Source organism: Nicotiana tomentosiformis, chromosome 3, assembly GCF_000390325.3.
Source record: "Nicotiana tomentosiformis chromosome 3, ASM39032v3, whole genome shotgun sequence".
NCBI classification, from domain to species: Eukaryota; Viridiplantae; Streptophyta; class Magnoliopsida; order Solanales; family Solanaceae; genus Nicotiana; species Nicotiana tomentosiformis.
Window position 1 is genome coordinate 42,818,342 of NC_090814.1, and position 24,443 is coordinate 42,842,784.

At 40.8% G+C, this 24,443-nt stretch overlaps 1 protein-coding gene and 1 non-coding gene across 2 annotated transcripts; one reads left to right on the forward strand and one right to left on the reverse strand.

Annotated features, from left to right (window-relative positions):
- The first annotated feature begins 107 nt into the window (after positions 1-107).
- LOC117279448 (small nucleolar RNA R71) lies at positions 108-214 on the forward strand. Its single transcript, XR_004509876.1, has one exon. It is a non-coding gene; the product is annotated as a small nucleolar RNA R71 (small nucleolar RNA).
- Positions 215-18,838: 18,624 nt separating this feature from the next.
- LOC108947070 (uncharacterized) lies at positions 18,839-24,123 on the reverse strand. Its single transcript, XM_070198315.1, has 6 exons — positions 24,115-24,123; positions 23,028-23,372; positions 22,714-22,797; positions 19,818-20,296; positions 19,453-19,733; positions 18,839-19,359 (listed from the first exon to the last, which is right to left on the reverse strand). The coding sequence occupies exons 1-6, from the start codon at positions 24,121-24,123 to the stop codon at positions 18,839-18,841; spliced, it is 1,719 nt and encodes a 572-aa protein (XP_070054416.1).
- Positions 24,124-24,443: the final 320 nt, after the last annotated feature.

Here is a 24,443-nt window from a genome sequence, read left to right on the forward strand (position 1 = left end):
CCTCTGGAGTCTTCTTCATCAAAGGGCCTCCAACTGCATTGCTCAATGTTCTACGTGAGGCCGGTGTCAATCCATCCCAAAAGTCTTGGAGTTGCATCCAGAGTTCAATTTCGCTATGTTGACACTTTCTAACAATCTCCTTAAACCTCTCCCATGCTTCAAAAACAATTTCATTCTCTTTATGGCAGAAGTTATGTATTTCTCTTCTAAACTTGCCCGTTTAAGCTGAGGAGAAATATTTATCAAGAAATTTTCTGGTCATCTCCTTCCAAGTTCTAATTAATCCCGTGGGCAAGCTCTGAAGCCACTACTTAGCATCATCTTTGAGTGTGAAGGGGAATGCCCTTAAGTACACTGCATCTTGTGACACACCATTTGTATTGAAAGGTGTTCATAATCGTCCATTAGATGTGTGTTTGGATCTTCGTTTGACTTCCCTCTGAAGACACAACAATTCTGAAGGGTTTGAAGCAACCCTTGCTTTAACTTGAAATTGTTTGCTGCAATTGGAGGTGGTCTAACACTTGATAAACCTTGATTGTAGACTGGTCTAGCATAATCGCCAAGTGGTCTCCCAGACATGGGAGCTATATTTCTGAACTGGTCTGCACCCCAAGGTTGATTTTGAGCAATTCTCTTACCCCTCTCTTCTTCATAGATAATTTGTGCATCTCTAATAGCCGCTTCCTCAACATCCCGTGCAGCTTGTTCTCGTCATTGGGCTGCTTCTCTTGCAGCCAAATCTACATTATCTTCACCATTTCCAGCCATAAGTTCTTTGGTTGAGGATTTCCTAACCTTTTTTAATGTCTCGGTGAGATTTCTTTTCTTCCTCAGCTGTCGCAGTTGTTTTTCAATTTTTGGCTCGTATGGTAGCACTTCCTTCGCAGAAGTTTGAGTCATGCACCAATCTCACCTGTAACCTGCGCATAGTCAAAGAAACACCAAACATAAAAAGAGAAAAATAAAGTAAAAATAAAAGAAAAATTCCTGAATTAGCACTACAAACTATTTCAAACACTATTGATTGCCAATCACCAGCAACGACGCCAAAATTTGACGAGCGCAAAATACCACTTAAATTATGCATGCTAGTCAAAGATAGTATAATATAATATCGTATCCAATGGGATTGGGGTTAAACAGCATTTTTGTAGTTTCTAGTATGATTGCTATCCAGGAGAATCAACAATCGAGATTTATATCATGAATAACTAAAATTAACTAAGAATCTAAATCTATTGACTCATGATTATCGAAACAAGGAATAACCAAAGAAGGTTATCAATGGGAGAAGATAGGGTTTTGATAGGATAGGTGCAAGATAATTGTTTGGGATCTAACTCTAGATAATTCACTTTTAATATTCAAGCGAGTCTCTCGAATTCACTCAATTATTAGTTCAAACGTTCAGCAAAAACTCCACTCTCGATTAAGTTTTAACCATACAAGATGAACCAATTTAAGCACGTGAAGATATGCAAGAATGCGTAGTGGATTGGTCTTTAGGAAAACCTCTCTCGATTATCCTCCTACCTAGGTTTAATCAATGATTCAACTAGCCTCTTTCGATTACTAAGAAAAAATAATGAACTCAACCAACAAGATAATGCAATGATATCACAAATTATGCCTCTCTCGATTACATGAACTAGTGAATGTAGATGCAACAATTAAATCATCCAAAAATGCTTCAATACATAAAACTAGAGTTATAATCCACAAACAATCATCAATATACCAAATCCATCAAACCCTAAAGAGAACTACTCTATAGATATGGAGTAATTCATCACAAATATGTTTAAAGTAAAGGAAAACATAAAACGATCCAAACTCGAGGTCTTGAGTGAGGATTGAATGATGAACTCCTTGTGCTTTTGCTTCTCCAACTCCTCCTTAGCCTCCCTAGGTCTCCAATGTGTCAAAAGTCCAGAAAATAATATTTTTTCATGTATTTATACCAAGTAGGATTGGGTCCAGACGAAATCACCTTCTCCTAACCGAAATAGGAAAATTACTCTGTAAAAATTGCACAGGCGCCGCATGGGGCGAAGTGCCATGCGGGGAATTAGTGGAGAAATCCAGAGAGTTGTTTCTGATAGGAAGCAGGAGATTGTACACGCGCCGTAGCAGTGGGGTTTTCTCAGAGTACGGAAGTTTCCTTGCTTTTTGATATACAGATGTGGTTCTCGACCCTCGAACCCGATCTCGGCTTAATCCCTTGAGCTTTTACTCAGACTTCAGAGCTTCAAATCACTCAAATTTATTCCATAACATCTACATAGCTTGGAATCACTCCTACAAGGCATAAAACACACAATAAGTGCAAAACATTATCAATTAAAGCTCAAAATGAATAAAGTGCAGTAAATTGGAGTGCAATAAGCGACTAAAATACGAGATTATAGCCTACCATCAGTAATCACTAGAGTGCATTCAAGGTCCTAAACATTAAAGCAAGTTATTTGAATTATTTCTTAGAACGTGTTAAGCAATATAGTTGATTTATTACCTAGATTCATTATCCCATGTGTGATAAACCAATGGATAAGCTATAAATAAATAAGGATTCTACAACCCAAAGTGATATTTTCACTATACTTGAGATTTTTGTACATCCGAGAAGGGAAGCTACGAAGCGGGGATTTGACGGGGATATCTAGTCAACCCAACATCATCTACCAAAAGCAGCTTCATATGATTGTACCTCGCAAAAGAGAAGTAAACATGTTAGTGAACTAATATATAGTAAAAATAAATTAAGTATTACATATGTCACGACCCCAAATCCCAACCCGTCGTCATGGCGCCTAACACACTTTCTAGGCAAGACGAAGATAACAATATTGAACCATAATAATGAAATTTATAGAAATAGCATAAAGTCTGAAGTCTCTATATAACAAAATACCGCTAAAATATGATAAATCTCCTAGAAACTGGTAAATACAGAGTCATGAGCTCTACAACGAAAATACAAGTCTGAAAACTAAATAGTAATAATGTCTGAATAAAAAACAACAGTACGTAAGAAAATAGACGCCAATACTGCAGGCAAGAATGCAGCTCTACCACTTCTCTCGATACTCAGCTCAACAAGCAACCCCGCTACTGCTAACTGGTCCCAACACCTGGATCTGCACAATTAAGTACAGAGTGTAGTATGAGTACAATCGGCCCAATATACTCAATAAATATAGTAACTAACCTCGGCGAGGTATAAGAACCAAGAATTATAAATGATACCTGCTATGACCTGTACAGTTTCATAAGTTTAACAAGTACATAACAAAGATGCAATCAAGTCATAAAGCACAGAAAGAACGCTCTGTGTATGTCTGCAATTACTCTAGTTCTCTGTCCAGCCAATGATACAGCATATAAAGATGATATGCAAATAAATCAGGTAATTAACCATGGAAATTTGCAAGTAAAGATGAAATGAAAAATCCAAAACAAACACTGGCCAGATTTTCCTCAACAATTCCATATCCTTACCAAACCACTGATCAACTTCCTACAATATGTGTGTACACCATCAAGAGAGAAACATAAGAGGGTGACCCTAGGGGGATGTTTCCATATCCACACGTTGCACGGACATCTCATGTGTTGTACGGACAACTCATGTGTTAATAGTATTAACCGCATGGACAACTCACGTGATGCACAGACAACGCACATGCTAATAATATCAATATCTGGATCCACACGGATAACTCACATGTTACACGGACAACTCACGTGCTAATAATATCATCCGCACTCACGTGCCAATGATCACAATCCACCCTGTGTGGTCACAGGCTACCAGTCCCGATCATAACTCAAAGAAAGAAAATATACGAGAATACATGTACATGATCAATGATTATCAAGTTTCATACTCCTGGACTGGTGTAACAAACATGTTATAGTGTAGGCATGTGCAATGTGTGCTATCACAACTAAAACAGACAATTTCATCATGAAATAGCAGTTTACCAGGTTCAATCGGGAAAATAACATCAATGAAATCTCAAATGTGGTACAAATAGCTCACAGAGGGGTACAAATTGGAGGAACATCTCACCTTGAAGCTTAGCAATCAATTCAAGGCATGTCATAGCCTAAGCACTACCTCAAGCATGTAAACACCACCCCCCCCCCCCCCGCCGCCCTTACCCTCCCCCCCAGTGCATGCATATGGTCTCAACCCCACACATAGGTGAAACTCATAGCACATAGCTATCACAAATAATTCAGGCAACTAGTGCCTCAATCAAGTTTAGAAAAGATACTTACCTCAAGCAAGCAAAATCAATCCTCTACCAAGCCCTTCCCATGTATATCAAGCTCCGGACGGCCTAAATCTAACCAAAATAACTTAATACAATCAATAATAGCTAAATGAAACAATTCCAAGTGATAAAGCTAAAGTCTTGAATCAAATATGCAAAGTCAACCACAGGCCCGCACCTGAATCTCGACAAAATTCACAAATTTCTAGCACCCATTCAATTATGAGTCCAACCATACTAATTTTATCCAATTCCATCCATAAATCGACCCTCAAATCATCAAATCTCACTCTACAATGCCATGGTCTAAAAGCCCCAAATTTCACTTCAAATTCACATAATCTAGATGTAATAATCAATGGATAATCAATATTTATCAACAAAAGTGATTAAACTTTACTTACCTTTTCAATTGTAGCAAAAACCCTCTCAAAAATCTCCCTTAGACGAGTTCCAAGTCTCCCAAAATGAGAAAAACAATGAAGCCTTTCAAAATATAACTTTTCCAGGGGTTTCGCACCTGCGGTCCAAGTACCGCTTCTGCGGCCGAAACTGCGCATTTGCGCACTTCACTTAAATTCTTCCACATCGCTCCTACGGTCCAAAACCTACTTATGCGGGTCCGCACCAGCAGAAGGTTTCCGCATCTGCGGTCCTAGCCCTGCCTGACCTCTTCCACTTTTGTGATCACTTATCTACATCTAAGGACACACGGAGGCGGTCAATCTTTGCGCCTGCGACCTTTAATAGCTAGCCTAAACACGCTCCTGCGATCAAATGGTCTGCATCTGCAGACATCCCCTGGGCTTTCCCACTTTGCTTTTGCGACTCTCCAGCCGCACTTACGGCTGCGCATCTGCGTCCAAGCCCATCACAGATGTGCTTACACCAGAAGCCTTACACCTTCGGCAATCAACACCAATTCCAAAAGTGATCTGGTAACCATCCGAAACACCCTCGGGACCCAATCCAAACATACCACCAACAAGTCCTAAAACACAATATGAACTCGCTTGAAGCCTCAAATCACATCAAACAACACCAAAACCACGAATCGCACATCGATTCAAGCCTAATGAACTTCCAACTTCGAAAACTAATGCCGAATCAAATCAAACCAATCCACGAATGTGCTCAAATTCTGCACACAAATCATAAATGACACAACAGACCTACTCCAACTCCCGGAGCCAAAATCCAAACCCGATATCAACAAAGTCAACTCTCGGTCAAATCTCTCAACCTTCCAAACCTTCAACTTTTCAACTTTCACAAAAAAGCCTCAAACCAACCTATGGACCTCCAAATCAATATCCGGACATACGCTTAAGTCCAAAATTACCATACGGAGCTATTAGAACTATTAAAACTCCAATTCGGAGTCATACACATAAAAGTTAAACCTGATCAACTCTTTCAACTTAATCCTTCGACCATGGAACTAAGTGTCCCAATTCACTCCGAATCATCCCCGAAACCAAACCAACCACCCCGACAAGTCACATAACCACAAATGAGCATAGAAGAGGCAAGAAATAGGGGAACGAGGCTATAATACATAAAATGACTGGCTGGGTCATTACATTCTCCCTCTTTTAGACAAACGTTCATCCTCGAATGGGTATAGAATCATACCTAGAATCTTAAATAGGTGTGGATAACTGCTCTGCATCTCTTGCTCGGTATCCCATGTAGCATCCTCGACCAGCTAACCTCTCCATTGCACCTTCACTGATATTATGTTCTTTGACCTCAACTTCTCAACCTGTCGGTCCAAAATAGCCACCTGCTCCACATCATAAGTCAAATCCCCATCTAACTGAACCGTGATGAAATCCAAAACATGTGACGATAACCATAATACTTCTGGAACATAGAAATATGAAACACTAGGTGAACACCAGATAGACTAGGTGGCAAGGCAAGTCTGTAGGCCACATTTCCAATCCTTTCAAGAACCTCAAAAGGTCCAATATACCGAGGGATCAACTTGCCCTTCTTCCGGAACCTCATTACACCCTTCATGGATGAAACTCTAAGCTAAACCTTCTCACCCACCATGTATGCAACATCACTAACCTTTCTATAAGTATAACTCTTCTGTATGGACTGCACTGTAGGGAGCCGCTCTTGGATCAACTTTACCTTCTCTAAGGCATCACGGACTAAATCAATTCCCAATAACTTAGCCTTCGCAAGCTCAAACCAACCAACCGAAGAACGACATCTCCTCCCATATAAGGCCTTATAAGGATCCATCTGAATACTCAACTGGAAGTTGTTATTGTAGGCGAACTCTGCTAATGGAAGAAACTAATCCCATGAAGTCCGAAATCCATAACACATGCAAGTAACATATCTTCCAAGATTTGAATGGTGCGCTCGGATTTTCCGGTCGTCTGAGGATAGAATGTTGTATTCAACTCAACCTGTGTGCCCAACTCTCGCTACACTGCTCTCCAAAACTAAAATATGAATTGCATGCCTCGGTCAGAAATGATGGAAATGGTCACGCCATGCAAGCGGATAATCTCTCGGATATTTATCTGAGCTAACCGTTCTGCAAAATAGGAAGTCACCACCGAAATAAAGTGTGCAGACTTAGTCAACCGGTCCACAATAACCCATATTGCGTCAAATTTCTTCAAGCTCCGTGGCAAGCCTACCACAAAATACATAGTGATGCGCTCCTACTTCCACTCCAGTATATCCAATCTCTGAACCAACCCTCCTAGTTTCTAATGCTCATACCTCACATGTTGACAATTCAAACATCGAGAGACATAAGCAACGATATCCTTCTTCATTCTCCGCCACCAATAGTGTTGTTTCAAGTCACGATACATCTTCGTAACACTTGGGTGAATGGAATAGCAAGAACTGTGAGCCTTCTCAAGTATCAAATCTCTCAACCCATCAATATTTGGAACACAAAACCAGCTTTTAAGCTGCATTACACCATCATCACCAATCACAACCTCCTTGGCACCACCCTACTACACCGTATCCATCAACACTAACAAGTGAGGATCATCAAACTGGCAGGCCTTGATACACTCCAACAACGATGACTATGCCACAATACAAGCAAGAACATGACTGGGCTATGAAACATCCAATTTTACAAATTGATTGGCCAAGACCTAAACATCTATGGCTAGTGGCCTCTCTACTACCAGTAAATATGCCAAACTTCCCACACTCTCCACCTTCCTACTCAATGCATCGGCCACCACATTGGCCTTCCCCGGATGATATAATATGGTGATATCATAGTCTTTCAGCAACTCTAACCATCTTCGCTATTGCAAATTAAGATACTTGTGCTTCAACAGGTGCTGGAGACTCTGATGTTCAGTATAGACCTTACAATGAACACCGTATAGATAGTGCCTCTAAATCTTCAATACGTGAACAATAGCTACTAAATCTAAGTCATGCATAGAGTAATTCTTCTCATGAGCCTTCAACTAATGAGACGCATAGGCAATCACCCTACTGTCCTACATCAATATTGTGCCAAGCACAATGCATGATGTATGACAATACACGATGTAAGATCCTGAACATGTAGGAAACACCAACACTGGGGTTGTAGTCAATGCAGTCTTGAGCTTCTGAAAGCTCACCTCACACTCTTCGGACCATCTGAATCGAGCACCCTTCTAGGTAAATCTAGTCAAAGGTACAGCAATGGACGAGAAGCCCTTCACAAAACAACGATAATAACCCGCCAAATCAAGAAATCCCTGAATCAACGTAGCTGATGAAGCCCTTATCAAGCAACTCCTGAAGCTGTTCCTTTATCTCTTTCAATTCTGTTGGTGCCATGCGATATGGTGAAATAGATATAGGCTGAGTGCTCGTCTCCAGATCAATACCAAAATCAATGTCTGTGTCATGTGGCATGCCCGGCAGGTCAGTAGAAAAAACATCCGGGAAGTCTTTCACTACTAGAGTTGACTCAACTGTTGAAGCATCAGCACTAACATCCCTCATGAAGGCCAAATATGTCAAACATCCCTTACCAACCATCCGTTGAGTCTTCAAATATGAAATCACTCTATCGGGAACATAGCCCAGGGAACCTCTCAACTCAACCTTAGGCAACCCCGACATCGCAAACATCACGGTCTTAGCATGATAGTCCAGTATAGCGTGACATGGTGAAAACCAATCCATGCCTAAAATCATGTAAAAATCAACCATGCTAAGCAGTAAAATATCAACTCTCGTACCTAATCCCCCAATAGTCACTACACATGACCAATACACACGGTCTACAACAATATAATCACCCATCGATGTAGATACATGAGCATGCATAACTAAAGAATCACGGGGCATATCCAAAAAATAAGCAAAGTACGATGACACATATGAATAAGGGAAACCAGGATCAAATAATATCGAAGCATCCCTGTGGCATACTGAAACAATACCTTTGATCACGGCATCGGAAGCAATTGCCTCTGGCCTGACTGGAAATGTGTAGCAACGGGCCTGACCACCACCTGATCGACCTCCCCTTCTTGGGAGACCTCAAGCATGCTGAGCCCCACCCCGAGCTGGATGTGCGGGTGGAGTAGCTGTTGGTGCTAAATCATAGGTTGAGAGCTCTGCTATGGAACCCTACTCAATAGTCTAGGGAAATTGACGAGCGCAAAACACGCACTTAAATATGCTCGCTAATCAAATATAGTATAATATAATATCGTATCCACAGAGATTGGAGTTAAACAGTATTTTCATAGTTTATAGCTTGGTTTCTATCCAAGAGGATCAACAGTTGAGAATTATGTGATTAAAAACTAAAATTAACTAAGAATCTAGAGCTAATTGACTATGACAATCGCAACAAAAATAAGCAAGGAAGATATCAATGGGAGAAAATAAGAGTTGATTGGATATATGCAAGATAATTGTCTGGGATTTCACTCTAGTTAATTCACTTCTAATGTTCAAATAAGTCTCTCGAATTCACTCAATTATTAGTTTAAACGTTTAGTAGAAACACCTCTCTTGATTAAGTCTCAACCTCACAATGTGAACCAATTTAAGCTCGGTGAAGATATGCAAGAGTTTGTAGTGGATTGGGTTTTAGGAGAACCTCTCTCGATTATCCTCCTAACTAGGTCTAAACAATAATTTAACTAGCCTCTTTCAATTACTAAGAAGAATTAATGAATTAAACCAACAAGATAATGCAAAGATATCACAAGTATACCTCTTGCGATTACATGAATATGTGAATATAGATGAAACAATTAAAACACCCAAAATGCTTCAATGCATAAAAACTAGAATTAATATCCATAAACAAATATCAATACACCAAATGCATCAATCCCTAAAGAGAACTACTTTATAGATATGGAGTAATTTATCACAAATATAAAGAAAAGCATAAAACGATCCAAACTCTTGTCTTGAGTGAGGATTGAATTACGAATCCCTTGTGCTTTCGCTTCTCCGCCTTCTCTCTAGCCTCCTTAGGTCTTAGATGTGTCAAAAGTCCTAAAAATAATGGTTTTACATGTATTTATACCAAGTAGGGTCGGGCCCAAACGAAACCACATTTTCCTACGCGAATTAGGACAATTACTCTATAAACCTTGTACAAGCGTGCCGCATGGGGCGATGCGCCAGGAGGGGCCGCAGTGGAAAACTTCAGAGAGCTCAACAATTCACAAGCAGCAGTATTTGTACTAGCGCGTCGCACAGTGCATCACATAGTGCGTCGCATTAGTGCAAATTTCTCCGGGTACAGATTTTGCTTCAATTTTGACATCCAAACTTGGTCCTCGACCCCCGAACACGATTCCGGCTTAATCCCTTGGGCTTTTACTCAGACTTCAAAGCTCCAAATAGCTCAAATTCATTCTGTAATATCTACATAACTCGAAAACCGACTACAAGTCATAAAATACATAATTAGTGCGGAACACTAGCAATTAAAGCTCAAACTCAATTAAAGTGCAGTAAATTAGAGTGCAATAAATGACTAAAATACGAGATTATAGCCTACCATCAGAAATCTCTCTTGAGATGTCTCAAGTCCCCGCACTCAAAACAACCTCTCCTCTGAGGGAGCTGCTGACCCTGACAATCTGAATAGCTACCCAAGGAACCCTGTGCAGATGAGGCATGGTAAGAACTCTGTGCCGGTAACGCACTGAATGATGATTGAGTTGGGCGTGTACTGTAGGAACTGTGGCTAACTGAAGAACCATGAGGAACATGGAGAGCTGCCTGAACGGGTCTATAATGACGACCTTTGTTGTAATGGGATTGGCATCCATATGAGGCATACTAAAACCACCTGAACTATGAGGCCTCTTGACCTCCCACTCCTCACGCTCCTGCCTGCGAACTAGTTCTAAGCGTTTAGCAATCTTGACCACCTGGTCAAACCTAACATCAGTCGCAACCTCTCAAGCCATACTAAAATGTAAACCATAGTTGAGGCCATCAATGAACCTGCTAATCTTCTCCCTCTCAATGGAAACCAACCATACGGCATGACGATCCAAATCTGCGAACCTCATCACATACTAAGTCACTATCATACCTGTCACGCCTCAACCTCGGGGAGCGCGATCGGCGTTCAACAGATTTAGCCCAGTCGAGAAAGCCTATGTAGTGTCGTCTACCCCACCCGCCCATGAATATGAGAAGAATACATTTCATTAATTAGACAGTAAGAGGTCATGTGGATAACACCAGTTCATTTCCATTAGTTACGTCATTAACAAGTCTCCAAAACAGTACATTGTATTATCATAGTTAAAGTGGAACAGATGATACGATTACAACATTTTTAGTTTTAATCTTCCCAAAAACAGATACAACCCACACTATATCTACGGAGCCTCTAACATGAATAAAAGAGTGCTATGATAGTGCCGGCAACAATGCCCTGGTTATACCTCAAAATGATATGTACAAAGGATAAGAGATAAAGACCCCAAAATGAAGTGGGGATTACCAAGTCAGCTAAGGAGAGGGTGTGATGATATCATTGATCAATACCACCTGCTATGGAACCACTTGCATCCATTAAAGATGCAGCGCCCCCGGCAAAAGGGATATTAGTACATATGGAATAGTACTAGTATGTAAAACTAAACACCCTCTCAATCGAATGAGAAACAGTAAACGGAGAATAAAACATGAAATCAATAAAAGACTCAAACAGTATCAAGGTTTCAAGTTAGGGGAAAGGTAAATTTCAAGTAAGTTTCATTAATTTAAGTTGGGAGATCTTTAGCACCGATACACCACCGTGTTTTAGTACGGAGTCCGATCTCAGCCTGACCGGCTAAGCCGTCTCACCACGAGACATACACTCACAATACCACCATGTGCGCGACATAGCATCCGATCTCAGCCCAATCGTCTAAGCCGTCTCACCCCAATGTCGTGTGGGTCAACATCATATCACTTCTCGCTAGCAATAATATCATCCCATTTAAGGGGAAACATCTCAACACACCAATCTCATCCCATATAAGGGGAAACAAACTCATCGCATTAGCACGGGGATTTACCACCCAATCACTCCTACACCGGCACGTGTAGTTTCGGGGTTAGGTTGTTCCAACCTACCCTTCCTCGGTGGCTAAACGATACTCCCAATAGATTTATTATAAAAAGGATTTACCACTCATTTCGTAATATTTTTCATATCATTCATTTCATTGGCACTAATGGCCATGACGCAATATCATTCTTTGCACGGTGGCCGCACACCATATTTCATGTTCTTTTCTTTCACTTTCAAATATCATCATGGATAATCAACAACAAGGCCTTTCAAATTAAGACTTTAAACACATATTTGAGCAATTTAGGGTCTTAGGCACATGTGATTTCTTACACAATTGACATGATAGCTTTCATTAGAATCACGTTTTTAAATCATAACATAATAACATACAGCCAATACTTAAACCACAATCTCAACAGTGACTCAATATAACAAGAATCTTTGGAATGCATATTGAACACATATTTATTTTGACACAAGGCTTATTTGGAATAATCAATATATAATGAGCATCACACGACTTACAAGGATATTGTGGGGTTCAATTCTAAGAGAAGAGTTTGGCCAACATACCTCGCTTTGAGCTTTTCTTAATTCACTACACAGTTCCGGAATCCTAGCAACATTGATCTATTTAGAGATATAGCAAAATTGAACACAAATTAGGAAGGAGTTTGTAGTTCCAGCTCACTTGAGCATTTTATCAAAAAACTAGGTGTGCATTAAGGTTTTAAGGACCTCCTATGGTGGATTCATTCATCCCACTACCCAAAGTTTACCCAAATGACCTCAACAATCTTCCCACTACCCTTGATGATATATGCATGTAAAATAAACAACTTTCACACCCAAGAATTGCTTGGCTTATTACCTATTTTCAGTAAAATCACAAAATTGAGGGCTGGGGAGTAGAACCTTACCTCTAGGATGAAGACCTAGTGAATTTTCTTGTGAATTCTTCAACTTGGAGCAAGAGTTAATGATCAATAAGCTTAGGAACTTCCCCTCTCACTCTATGGTAATCTCTCTCTCTAAAAATATCAGATTTTTGCTTCAAAAGTGACCCTTTGCCTCAATATATTGAAATAGGGTCGGGTCAAAAATGAGAAAAAATGAAGCCCCAATGCAGATATATGGTCACTTATAAGACCGCATAATGCTTTTGCGGTCCGCATAATGGCCCTCTGGAACTGGGAACCCCTACCTCACTCTACGATCGGTCCGTGGTCCGCAGACCTATTCTCCGATCGCATAATGCGCCGTAGAACTTTCCTCTGGAATTCTTTTGTGCTGGATCGGCGAGGGGTTATGCGACCCGCAAAATGATTATGCGGCCGCATAATGGTCCAAAACTTTTGCCCAAATTTTTGCCTCGTCTGCAGCAAATAAGCGGTCCGCATATCAGTTCTGCGACCGCAGAATTGACCGCTGAAATGCCCTGTATTTTAAAAACTTTTCTTAAACTCCCCAATGCACTGTAAGATCCAAAATATCCGAGTCGTGGCTCGCAAGTGTCACGCCCCGAACCATGGCCTAGGCATAACATGGCACTAGATGCCTGACTGCATATGACCGAGCGAACCAACTGTATGGGTGGATCAACATGTGGTATAACTGTAGGCTAGATATAAATATATAACATGATGATCTACTAAAGAGTTTGACTGAAATATCATAGATGCAGAAAATACTGAAAAGTCTGCAAGTGTAAATGAGTAGCTAACAAGGCTAACACATAAAAGGCTGCTAACATCTGACTGACTGAACTATAGTCTACGAAGCCTTTAAGAATACCGAAATTCTAACTATTTACCGGGACAAGCTCCCCGGCATACCTTACTAACTGAAAATACTATAAACACTAAAGACTAAAAAAAAGGGATAATGCCCCGAAAGACTGGGGCTCACCAGTAGTTGATACGAGAATTCCTAGCAAGCAGAGTCGTCAACCTGTAAATCGTTACCTGCATCGTGAGATGCAGGCCCCGAGAAAAAAGGGACATCAGTACATTTGAATTGTACTGGAATGTAAATCAACTGAAAGAAGGAACTGTAAATACCGAAACTGAAACTAAACTAATAATTGATAACTGAGAACTGAACAAGGAAGTAAGGATATGAATACTCCCTCTTCTGAATGATGAACAACCTGTTTATCTGATAAACTATGGCCTCAGGCCCAATATATATGTGCATAAGCTACGGCCTCGGGCCCAAGTATACGTATACATAACTATGGCCTCAGGCCCAAATATGCATAAAGCATGAACTACGGCCTCAGGCCCAAATACAGGTGTTCAACATTCAGGATTTAAAATAAGGAACTAAGAATCACACTGCAATATATAATACTGAAATGTTGAACCCCACTAGGTTACATGATACTGAAATGCTGAATAAGACTCGATTGGAATATGTATTCATAATAAAATGATCTGTCATACCTGAGACTCATAGGATATTGAATGAAGTATGAAACCATGTCATCTAGAGAATAGAAGTTATACAACTATTCATGGAACTGAGGCATAATTATTTTCTGAGGAAATTCATAATAGTCGTAAGAATGCGACGTAGGGAGAATCATAAACATTCCCAAACATAGAGATTTAGCCTCACATACCTTAGATCTGACCCCTTTTTTAAGAGTATCACGATGTTCGTTGCCTCGCTCAACGATAATCTACGCCAATATATATATATCAAGAGAAACCAATATTATTACTAATTCTCCTGTTTAGTAACTTAGGAATTTTATCAAACACCTTATGGGTGTATAGCCTCATAACCCTTAGTAATTGGTCTTTTCTTCACCACGTTCTCATTCTACTACTTCTAGGTGATTCTACAATCCCAAATAGATGTAACTAACACCATTTCTCATCACCCAAATGTTTACAACAATCATAATTCAACAATCCAAAACCCTAGCATAGTTCTTATGGTTCTCTTTATCAAACCTATTTACTATTCTCCCAACAAAACTCATCAATTCATAGTTATAAATGATTAGGGAGTAGAAGCACTACCTTTTCAAAGTTCACTCCTCTTGAATTCGAGTTCTAGGGTTTCCTTTCTCAATAATTGTGTCTCGGTCGAATATCTAATGAGTAGAAGGATTTACCCATGTTAATAAGGTGTTGGAGAATTGAAATTAACTTATAATCATCGTTAGAACTTACCTTGGATGATGGAGGGACCTTGGGGAAGTTAGGTTCTTGAGAGCTTCCCTTTCTAGAGTAGATTTTCGTGTTTGGGGTATGGGGGAACGAGGTAAGGGTTTTAAATAAGTGAACACGTCCCAAAATTGAGGAGGAAAATAAAAATAGCTCAGGTAAACCTCGCCGACATGAGGCATCGTCAGGGGTGCCACAATAACTGTGCAAGGCGCCATCAGAGGCGCCAAAGTTATAGTGCCTTGCAATGTCTGGGGCACTGAGGATGATGCCCTGGACAGTGCCTTACACTGTCTGTGGCACTGAGTTTTTATGGCCTTGCACTGTTTGTGGTACTGAGTTTTCATGGCTTTGCATTGTCTATGGCCGTGAGTTTTCATAGCCTTGCACTGACTAAGGCTATAAGACGTACCTCCCATAAACTTAATCGATTCTATCGAATTTTATGCACCTCACTATCGGTCTTGATTCCAAAACAATGGTTTCCACCCATACTCATCCCGATATGACTTCACATTTATACTCATTTAATGCATCCACAACTAATTCAGATTTACGGAGTATTACATTATCTCCCCCTTGGGATCATTCGTCCTCGAATGATTGTCCTGACTGTAACTATTACTAACTCAGGACCTTAAACGGGTTTGATGGAGATATGCGAATACTGAACTGAGTGACTACTGAATTGATTGAATACTAAGCTGACTAAATACTGAAAGACATGGAGATTATAATATAAGGTCTAAATGGAAAGGGTTAATTACCTTCTACATTTTTTGTTTGTTCTTCAAATAGATGGAGATATCTGGACTTCATGTCCTCTTCGGCTTCCCATGTAGCCTCTTCAAACTTTTGATTCCTCTAAAGCACTTTCACTGAAGCAATTTCCTTAGTTCTGAGCTTGCGTATTTGGCTATCAAGAATAGCCACTGGAATTTCTTCATAAGTCAGGCTATCTTTAACCCCTATAATCTCCGTAGGAACCACAAGAGAAGGGTCTCCCATGAATTTCTTCAACATAGACAAATGAAACACTGGGTGTACAGCAACTAATTCTTGTGAAAATTCTAACTCATAAGCCACCTGCCCGATCCTTCGCAGGATTCTATATGGCCCAATATAGAGGGGACTGAGCTTACCCTTCTTCCTAAATCTCATAACGCCTTTCATAAGTGAAACTTTCATAAGCACCCAAACATCAACTTGGAACTCTAACTCTCTATGTCTTACGTCCGAATAGGACTTTTGGCAACTCTGAGCCATCGTCAAATGCTCTTGTATCATGTTGACTTTGTCCATAGCCTGATAGACCAAATCGGGTCCTAACAACTCCGCTTCGCGAACTTTGAACCAACCAATTGGTGATCTACACCTTCGCCCATACAAAGCTTCATACGGTGCCATCTTAATATTAAAGTGGTAGCTGTTATTATAAGAAAACTCAATGAGGGGTAGATGATCATCCCAATTACCTTTAAAATCGATAACACACACCCTCAACATATCCTCAAGAGTCTGAATGGTGCGCTCTACGTGGCCATCTGTCTAAGGATGAAAAGTTGTGCTGAGGTTCACCCTTGTGCCCAATCCTTTCTAAAAAGATTTCCAAAAGTTTGTTGTGAACTGAGCACCATGATCTAAGATGATCGATAAGGGGGTCCCATGCAATCGGACAATTTTCTGGATATACAACTTGGCATAATCCTCTGTTGAATCCGTAGTCTTCACTGGCAAGAAGTGAGCTGACTTGGTAAATCGGTCTACAATCACCCAAATCGGATCATGCTTCTGAAACGAGCAAGGTAAGCCTGTTATGAAGTCCATGTTTATCATCTCCCATTTCCAAATGGGAATTTCTATACTCTGAGCCAAACCACCAGGCTTCTGGTGTTCGGCTTTCACTTGTTAACAATTTGGACACTTACTCACAAGATCTGCTACGTTCTATTTCATTCCATTCCACCAATAGATCTCCTTAAGATCATGATACATCTTTGTGGAACCTGGGTGAATAGAATACCTGGAATTGTGGGCTTCTGACATAATCCGCTCTCTGAGCCCATCTATGTTTGGAATGCATAGTTTGCCTCTGTATCTCAAAGTACCATCATCTCCCCCTTGTTCAAAATTCGTAGTCTTGTGTTTGTGAATCCCCTCCTTCAGCTGCAATAAGTAGGGATCATTGAACTGTTTTCCTTTACTTCAACTACTAAGGGGGATTCAGCCATGTTCTGAAGAACAACGCCACCATCTTCGGAGTCCAAAAGTCAAACTACTAGACTTGCTAATTGGTGGACTTCCTTCGTCATAGTTCTCTTTTCTGCTTCAACATGAGCTAAGCTTCCCATAGAACGCCGATTGAGAGCATCAGCTACAATATTTGCTTTCCCGGTATGATAGAAGATATCAACATCATAATCCTTGAGCAATTCGAGCCACCTTCTCTGACGAAGATTTAATTCTCTTTGCTTGAAGATGTACTTCATACTCATGTGATCTGTGAAAATATCAGCATGCACTCCAGATAAATAATGGTTCCAGATCTTTAGCGCAAATACCACAGCTGCTAACTCAAGATCATGAGTGGGATAATTTTTATCGTGAGCCTTGAGATGTCTCGATGCGTAGGCTATGACTTTACCATGCTTCATTAACACACACCCAAGACCAACCCCTAAAGCATCACAATAAACAACGAACCCTTCGGTTCCTTCCGGTAGTGTCAAGACTGGAGCTGAAGTCAACCTCTTCTTTAACTCATCAAAACTTTTCTCGCAAGCATCCGACCACTGAAACTTGACCTTCTTCTAAGTCAATCTAGTCAAAGGGGACAAGATAGAGGAAAATCCCTCTACGAAATGCCTGTAATAGCCTGGTAAACCCAAGAAACTTCTTATATCAGACACTGAGGTGGGTCTAGGCCAATTCTTCACTGCCTCTATTTTCTGAATGTCCACCTTCACTCCTTCGCCTGAGATGACATGGCCCAAAAATGTTACTGATTTCAACCAAAATTCACACTTAGAAAATTTTGCATATAGCTTGTGATCCTGTAGTGTCTACAACACAATTCTGAGATGTTCTGCATGGTCTGTCTTGCTACGGGAATAAATCAAGATGTCATCAATAAACACAATAACGAACAAATCAAGATAAGGCTTAAAGACCCTATTCATAAGGTCCATGAAAGCCGCTGGTGCATTCGTTAAACCAAACGACATTACCAAAAACTCAAAATGTATGTAACGAGTCCTGAAAGTTATTTTAGGAACATCACCTTCCTTAGCCTTCAACTGATGGTACCCCGATCTAAGGTCAATATTGGAATAACATTGGGCACCCTGAAGTTGATCGAATAAATCATCTATTCTAGGAAGAGGGTACTTGTTCTTAATGATGACTTTATTCAACTGACGATAGTCAATGCACATGCGCAAAGACCTATCATTCTTCCAGACAAACAAGACCGGAGGGCCCCAAGGTGAGACACTTGGCCTTATAAATCCCTTATCTAGAAGATCTTTCAATTGGACTTTTAGCTCTTTCAACTCTGCTAGAGCCATCCTATAAGGTGGAATAGATATCAGCTTAGTGCAGGGGAGTAGATCAATTCCAAAGTCAATCTCTCTATCGGGAGGGACTCCGGGAAGGTCTTCGAGAAACGCTTTTGGGAACTCATTCACAATTGGTACTGACTGGAGAGTGGGAATCTGAGCATCTGCATCCCTAACTCGAACCAGGTGATAGATATACCCTTTGGAAATCATCTTTATGGCTTTAAGGTAGGAAATAAACCTATCCCTAGGTGCTACTCCATCACCCTTCCATTATAAGACTGGTTCACCGGGAAATTCAAAACTTACTATTTTGGTTCTATGACCCACTGTGGCGTAACAGGACTCTAACCAATCCATGCTCATGATTACGTCGAAGTCTACTATCTCCAATTCTACTAAGTCTTCTATAGTAAAGCGGTGATACACTTTGACTGGACAACCCCTATAGATACGTCTAGCTATAACTGATTCTCCAACTTGAATGGACACTTCAAAGGGTTCACACAACTTTTCTGGTTCTATCCCAAATTTCTTAGCAATATATGGGGTTACATAAGATAGGGTGGATCCCGGATCCATAAGAGCATAAACATCAAAAGTGAAGACTGTTAGCATACCTATGACAACAACTCCATGAGCCTCTGTATCCTGACGTCCTGCCAGCGCATACAATCGGTTTTGACCACTGCCTGCATTACCAGACTTTGTTGCACCACGCGCTTGTTGGGCCTGAGAGCTCTGAGGGGCTGCTGAGTTAGTGGACTGAGCTACATTGCCTCCATTATTCTGCCCTTCTTATGGACAATCCCTCAAGAAGTGGCCCTGTTGACGGCACCCCAAGCAACCATTTGTGCCCAAACGACACACCCCTGGATGCTTCTTACCACACGTGTTGCAAGTAGGGTACTCAAGGCCTCTGTAGCCCACACTAGTCTGTGACTGTGAGCCTGCTGCTCTGAAATTCTGGTTTTTCTTGTTAAACTTAGACCTCTGAACTGGTGCTCTAGCTGAAGATGGAGCAGGTCCTAATTTTGGTTTCCTAAAGAACTGACGATTACCACCTCCATGAGATCCCTCATGGCTGAAATTTCCTGTAGACTTAGCTCTCTTGCTGAATTCTCTATCCCTCTCTCTCTCTCTCTGTCGTCGCACTTCTTCCTTCAACCTGTCTTTGTTACCTTAAACAAAGGCTACCATTTTAGTAATGGTCATGTCATTATTCTGAGCAACTATATTAGCATCAGCAAACAAGTCATCTGAAAGCCCCAACACAAACCGCCTAACTCTGGCCCTCATATCACGTACCATTTCCGGAGCATACTTAGCCAGAGAGACGAACTTGAGGTAGTACTCATTCACACTCATATCATTCTGTTTGAGTCTCTCAAACTCTAAAGGCTTAGCTTCCAAGACCTCAATGGGTAGAACATGCTCAAGAAACGCATATGCAAACTCCTTCCAAGTTGCAGGAATTGCATCCTCCCCTCGGGACTCTTCCCATGTTTCATACCAAGTGTTAGCAACATCCTTCAGCTGGTATGCACCAAGCTCTATAGCCTCAGTGTCTGTAGCATACATCACTCGAAATATCTTCTGAACATCATCAATGAAGTTTTGCAGATCCTCATCCTTTTTGGACCTTGTGAGGGCTGGAGGTAGTATGTTGAGGAATTCCCTGGACCTGGAACTACCCGTCTCATCAACAACACTTGTCCCCTGCCTTTGAGCCTGAGTAGCAACAATTTGGGTAAGCAACTAGATATCTCCCCTGACATCCATGTCTGAAACATTAGGCACTGAGCCCGTTGCAACTCCTGGGCCGGAGTGACCTCCTCCTGAGCATCATTAGTCGTATCCCCTGGCTAGTAGCTGAGGCCCTCGTGGTGTACTTTCTTTTTGCAGGCATTTTTTGAAATATGTAATTCGTACGATTTAGAAGGATTACGGAAAGCATAACTCTAACTGCACGATCTAGAGTATGAAAGAAATAAAACAATCCTAAATGTCTTGGTGGTCAAATGTTTACATGCGTGGTGCGCACACACATATAAAAGTGACCCCACTAGACACGGCTTCATAGACTCCCTAGCAAGCAGAGTCCTAGCTAATACGAGATGTCCTAGCAAGCAGAGTCGTCAAACTGTATATCGTTACCTACATCGCGAGATGCAGGCCCCGGGCAAAAAGGGACGTCAGTACATTTGAATTGTATGGGTATGTAAAACAACTGAAAGAAGGAACTGTAAATACTGAAATTGAAACTGAACTAATAACTGATAACTAAGAACTGAACAAGGAAGTAAGGATATGAATACTCCCTCTTCTGAATGATGAACAACCTATTTATCTGATAAACTATGGCCTCAGGCTCAATATATATGTGCACAAGCTACGGCCTCGGGCCCAAGTATACGTATACATAACTACGGCCTCAGGACCAAATACAGGTGTTCAACATTCAGGATTTAAAATAAGGAACTAAGAGTCACACTGCCATATATAATACTGAAATATTGAACCCCACTGGGTTACATGATACAGAAATGTTGAATAAGACTCGATTGGATTATGTATTCATAATAAAATGATATGTCATACCTGAGACTCATGGGATATTGAATGAAGTATGAAAACATGTCATCTAGAGAATAGAAGTTCTACAAGTATTCATGGAACAGAGGCATAATTATTTTCTGAGGATATTTGTAATAGTCATAAGAATGAGACCTAGGGAGAATCATAAACATTCCCAAACGTAGAAAGTTAGCCTCACATACCTTAGCTCTGACCCTTTTTTAAGAGTATCACGATGTTCGTTGCCTCGCTCAACGATAATCTACGTCAATATATATATATATATATATATATATATATATATATATTTATTTATTTATATATATATATCAAGAAGAACCAATATAAGCACTAATTCTCATGTTTTAGTAACTTGGGAATTTTATCAAATGGTGTAAAGCCTCATAGCCCTTAGTAATTGGTCTTTTCTTCACCAAGTTCTCATTCTACTACTTATAGGTGATTCTACAATCCCAAATAGATGTAACTAACACCATTTCTCATCACCCAAATATTTACAACAATCATAATTCAACAATCCAAAACCCTAGCATAGTTCTTATGGTTCTCTTTATAAAACCCATTTACTATCCTCCCAACAAAACTCATCAATTCATAGTTATAAATGATTAGGGAGTAGAAGCATTACCTTTTCGAAGTTCACTCCTCTTGAATTCAAGTTCTAGGGTTTCCTTTCTCAACAATGGTGTCTCAGTCGAATATTTAATGAGTGGAAGGATTTACCCATATTAAGAAGGTGTTGGAGAATTGAAATAAACTTAGAATCATCGTTAGAACTTACCTTGGATGATGGATGGACCTTGGGGAAGTTAGGTTCTTTAGAGCTTCCTTTTCTAGAGTAGGTTTTCTTGTTTGGGGTGTGGGGGAACGAGGTAAGGGTTTTAAATAAGTGAACACGTCCCAAAATTGAGGAGGAAAATAAAAATAGCTCGGGTAAACCTCGTCGGCGCGAGGCGTCATCAGGGGCGCCATAATAATTGTGCAAGGCGCCATCAAAGGCGCCAAAATTACAGTGCCTTGCACTGTCTGGGGCGCTGAGGATGATGCCCTGGATAGTGCCTTGCACTATCTGGGGTGCTGAGGTTGATGCCCTGGACAGTTCCTTGCACTATCTGTGGCACTGAGTTTTGATGGCCTTGCACTGTCTGTGGCACTGAGTTTTCATGGCCTTGCACTGTCATGGCCGTGAGTTTTCATGGCCTTGCACTGACTAAGGCTATAAGACGTACCTCCCATAAACTTAGTCGATTCTATCGAATTTTATGCACCTCACTATCGGTCTTGATTCCAAAACAACGGTTTCCACCCATACTCATCCTGATATGACTTCACATTAATACTTATTTAATGCATCAACAACTAATTCAGATTTACGTAGTGTTACAGCAAGCTCGCCGCAAAGAATCCCTACAATTGTCAACACATAAGCATACTTCGGCACCACGAAACCCCGAGTTTTAGGTAAAATTTTACGGGGCCTTACAATACCCTCCTGGTGTAGCTGCTCAAGCTGCCTACGCAACTCCTCTCTACGAGTCGGTGGGACAAACTTCTCTAAGAAGAGGACTGAGACCTAATGCCATGTAAGTGGTGCTACAACGGTTGACCTGCTCAACTGAAAAGTCTGTCACCATCTGTAAATTGCCCATGTCAGCTGAAAAGTAGTACATGCAACCCCAGTGGTGTCCAAAATACCTACTGTGCGAAAAACCTGTATACACCTATCTAGAAAATCCTAAGCATCCTCTGAATCTGCTCCACGTAAATCTAGAGGCTTGAGCCTCCTAAACCGCTCTAACATCTTTTGCTCCTCATCACTCATAAGCGGACCAACCCTGGCCCGAGTAGTGTAAACTGGCTAAACTGGCAATACACCCGGTGTTTGGAGTCTGTTAGCTAACTGCTCTGGAGTACGGGCAATAGGAGTCTGGGCACCTCGCCCGGCCTGTGAAGTGGCTGGTGCAGCTGGAACTGAAACCGCTTGAGCCAGGCACATGCACATAATCAAAATCTGTGCCTGAGCTGGCCCCGTCGGCTCAAAAACATCTGGTACTTGGTCCTCAGATGGAGCGACTAGTGGCTCCACATGTGCTCCCCTAGCAGTAATACAAGCCACACCTCGACCTCTACCGTGGCTCTGGCCTCTCACTGCCCTAACTGGTGGTACTGGTGGCCATCCGCCTGATTCAGTTGCACGTGTCCTCACTATCTATGAGAGAGTAGAAGAGTCAAGTTCAAAATTCAAAAATAACAAATTCGCAGGACAAGAATATAAGAAAGTGAAGTTTCCTAATAGTTCGGTAGCCTATCGAAGATAAGTATAGATGTCTCCATATTGATCTGCAAGACTCTACTAAACTTGCTCATGACTCGTAACATCTATGAACCTAAGGATCTGATGCCAACTTGTCGCGACCCCAAATCCCAACCCGTCATGATCGCGCCTAACACAGTTGCAAGGCAAGCCGAAGATAATAATATTGATCCACAATAACGGAATTTATAGAAATAACATAAAGTTTGAAGCCTCAATATAAAAAAATACCGCTAAAATATTGTAAATCCCCCAAAAACTGGTAAATACAGAGTCATGAGATCTACAATGGAAATACAAGTCTGAAAATTAAATAACAATAATGTCTGAACAAAAAACTATTGTACATAAGACGCCAAGACTGCGGGCAAGAATGCAGCTCTACCTCATCTCTCCATACTTAGCTCAACAAGCAACCCTGCTACTGATAACAATTAAGTGTAGTGTAGTATGAGTACAACCGACCCAATGTACTCAATACGTATCGTAACTAACCTCGGCCAGGTAAAAGAACCAAGAATTATAAATGATACCTGCTATGACCTATACAGTTTCATCAGTTTAACAAGTACATAACAATGATGTAATCAATTCATAAAGCACAGAAAGAACCCTCTGGATAACTGCTCTAACAAACCCTTCCCATGCGTATCAAGCTCTGGACAGATTGAATCTAATCAAAATAACTTAATACAATAAATAATAGCTAAAGGAAACAATTCCAAGTGATAAAGTTGAAGTCTTGAATCAAATATACAAAGTCAGCCCCGGGCCCTTACCTCGAAACCCGACAAAATTCACAAATTTCGAACACCCATTCAATTACGAGTCCAACCATACTAATTTCATCCAATTGCATCGACAAATCGTCCCTCAAATCACCAAAAATCACTCTCCAATACCATGGTCTAAAATCCCCAAATTTCACTTCAAATTCCCATAATCAAGGTATAATAATCAATAGGT

Coding starts and splice junctions, on each gene's coding strand:
- LOC108947070 (XM_070198315.1), bottom strand. Junction 19,734..19,817: donor TTGGGGCTTTCAGATGACTT/GTTTGCTGATGC, acceptor TAACAAAGACAG/GTTGAAGGAAGAAGTGCGAC. Junction 19,360..19,452: donor CCCTACTTGCAACACGTGTG/GTAAGAAGCATC, acceptor GTCCATAAGAAG/GGCAGAATAATGGAGGCAAT.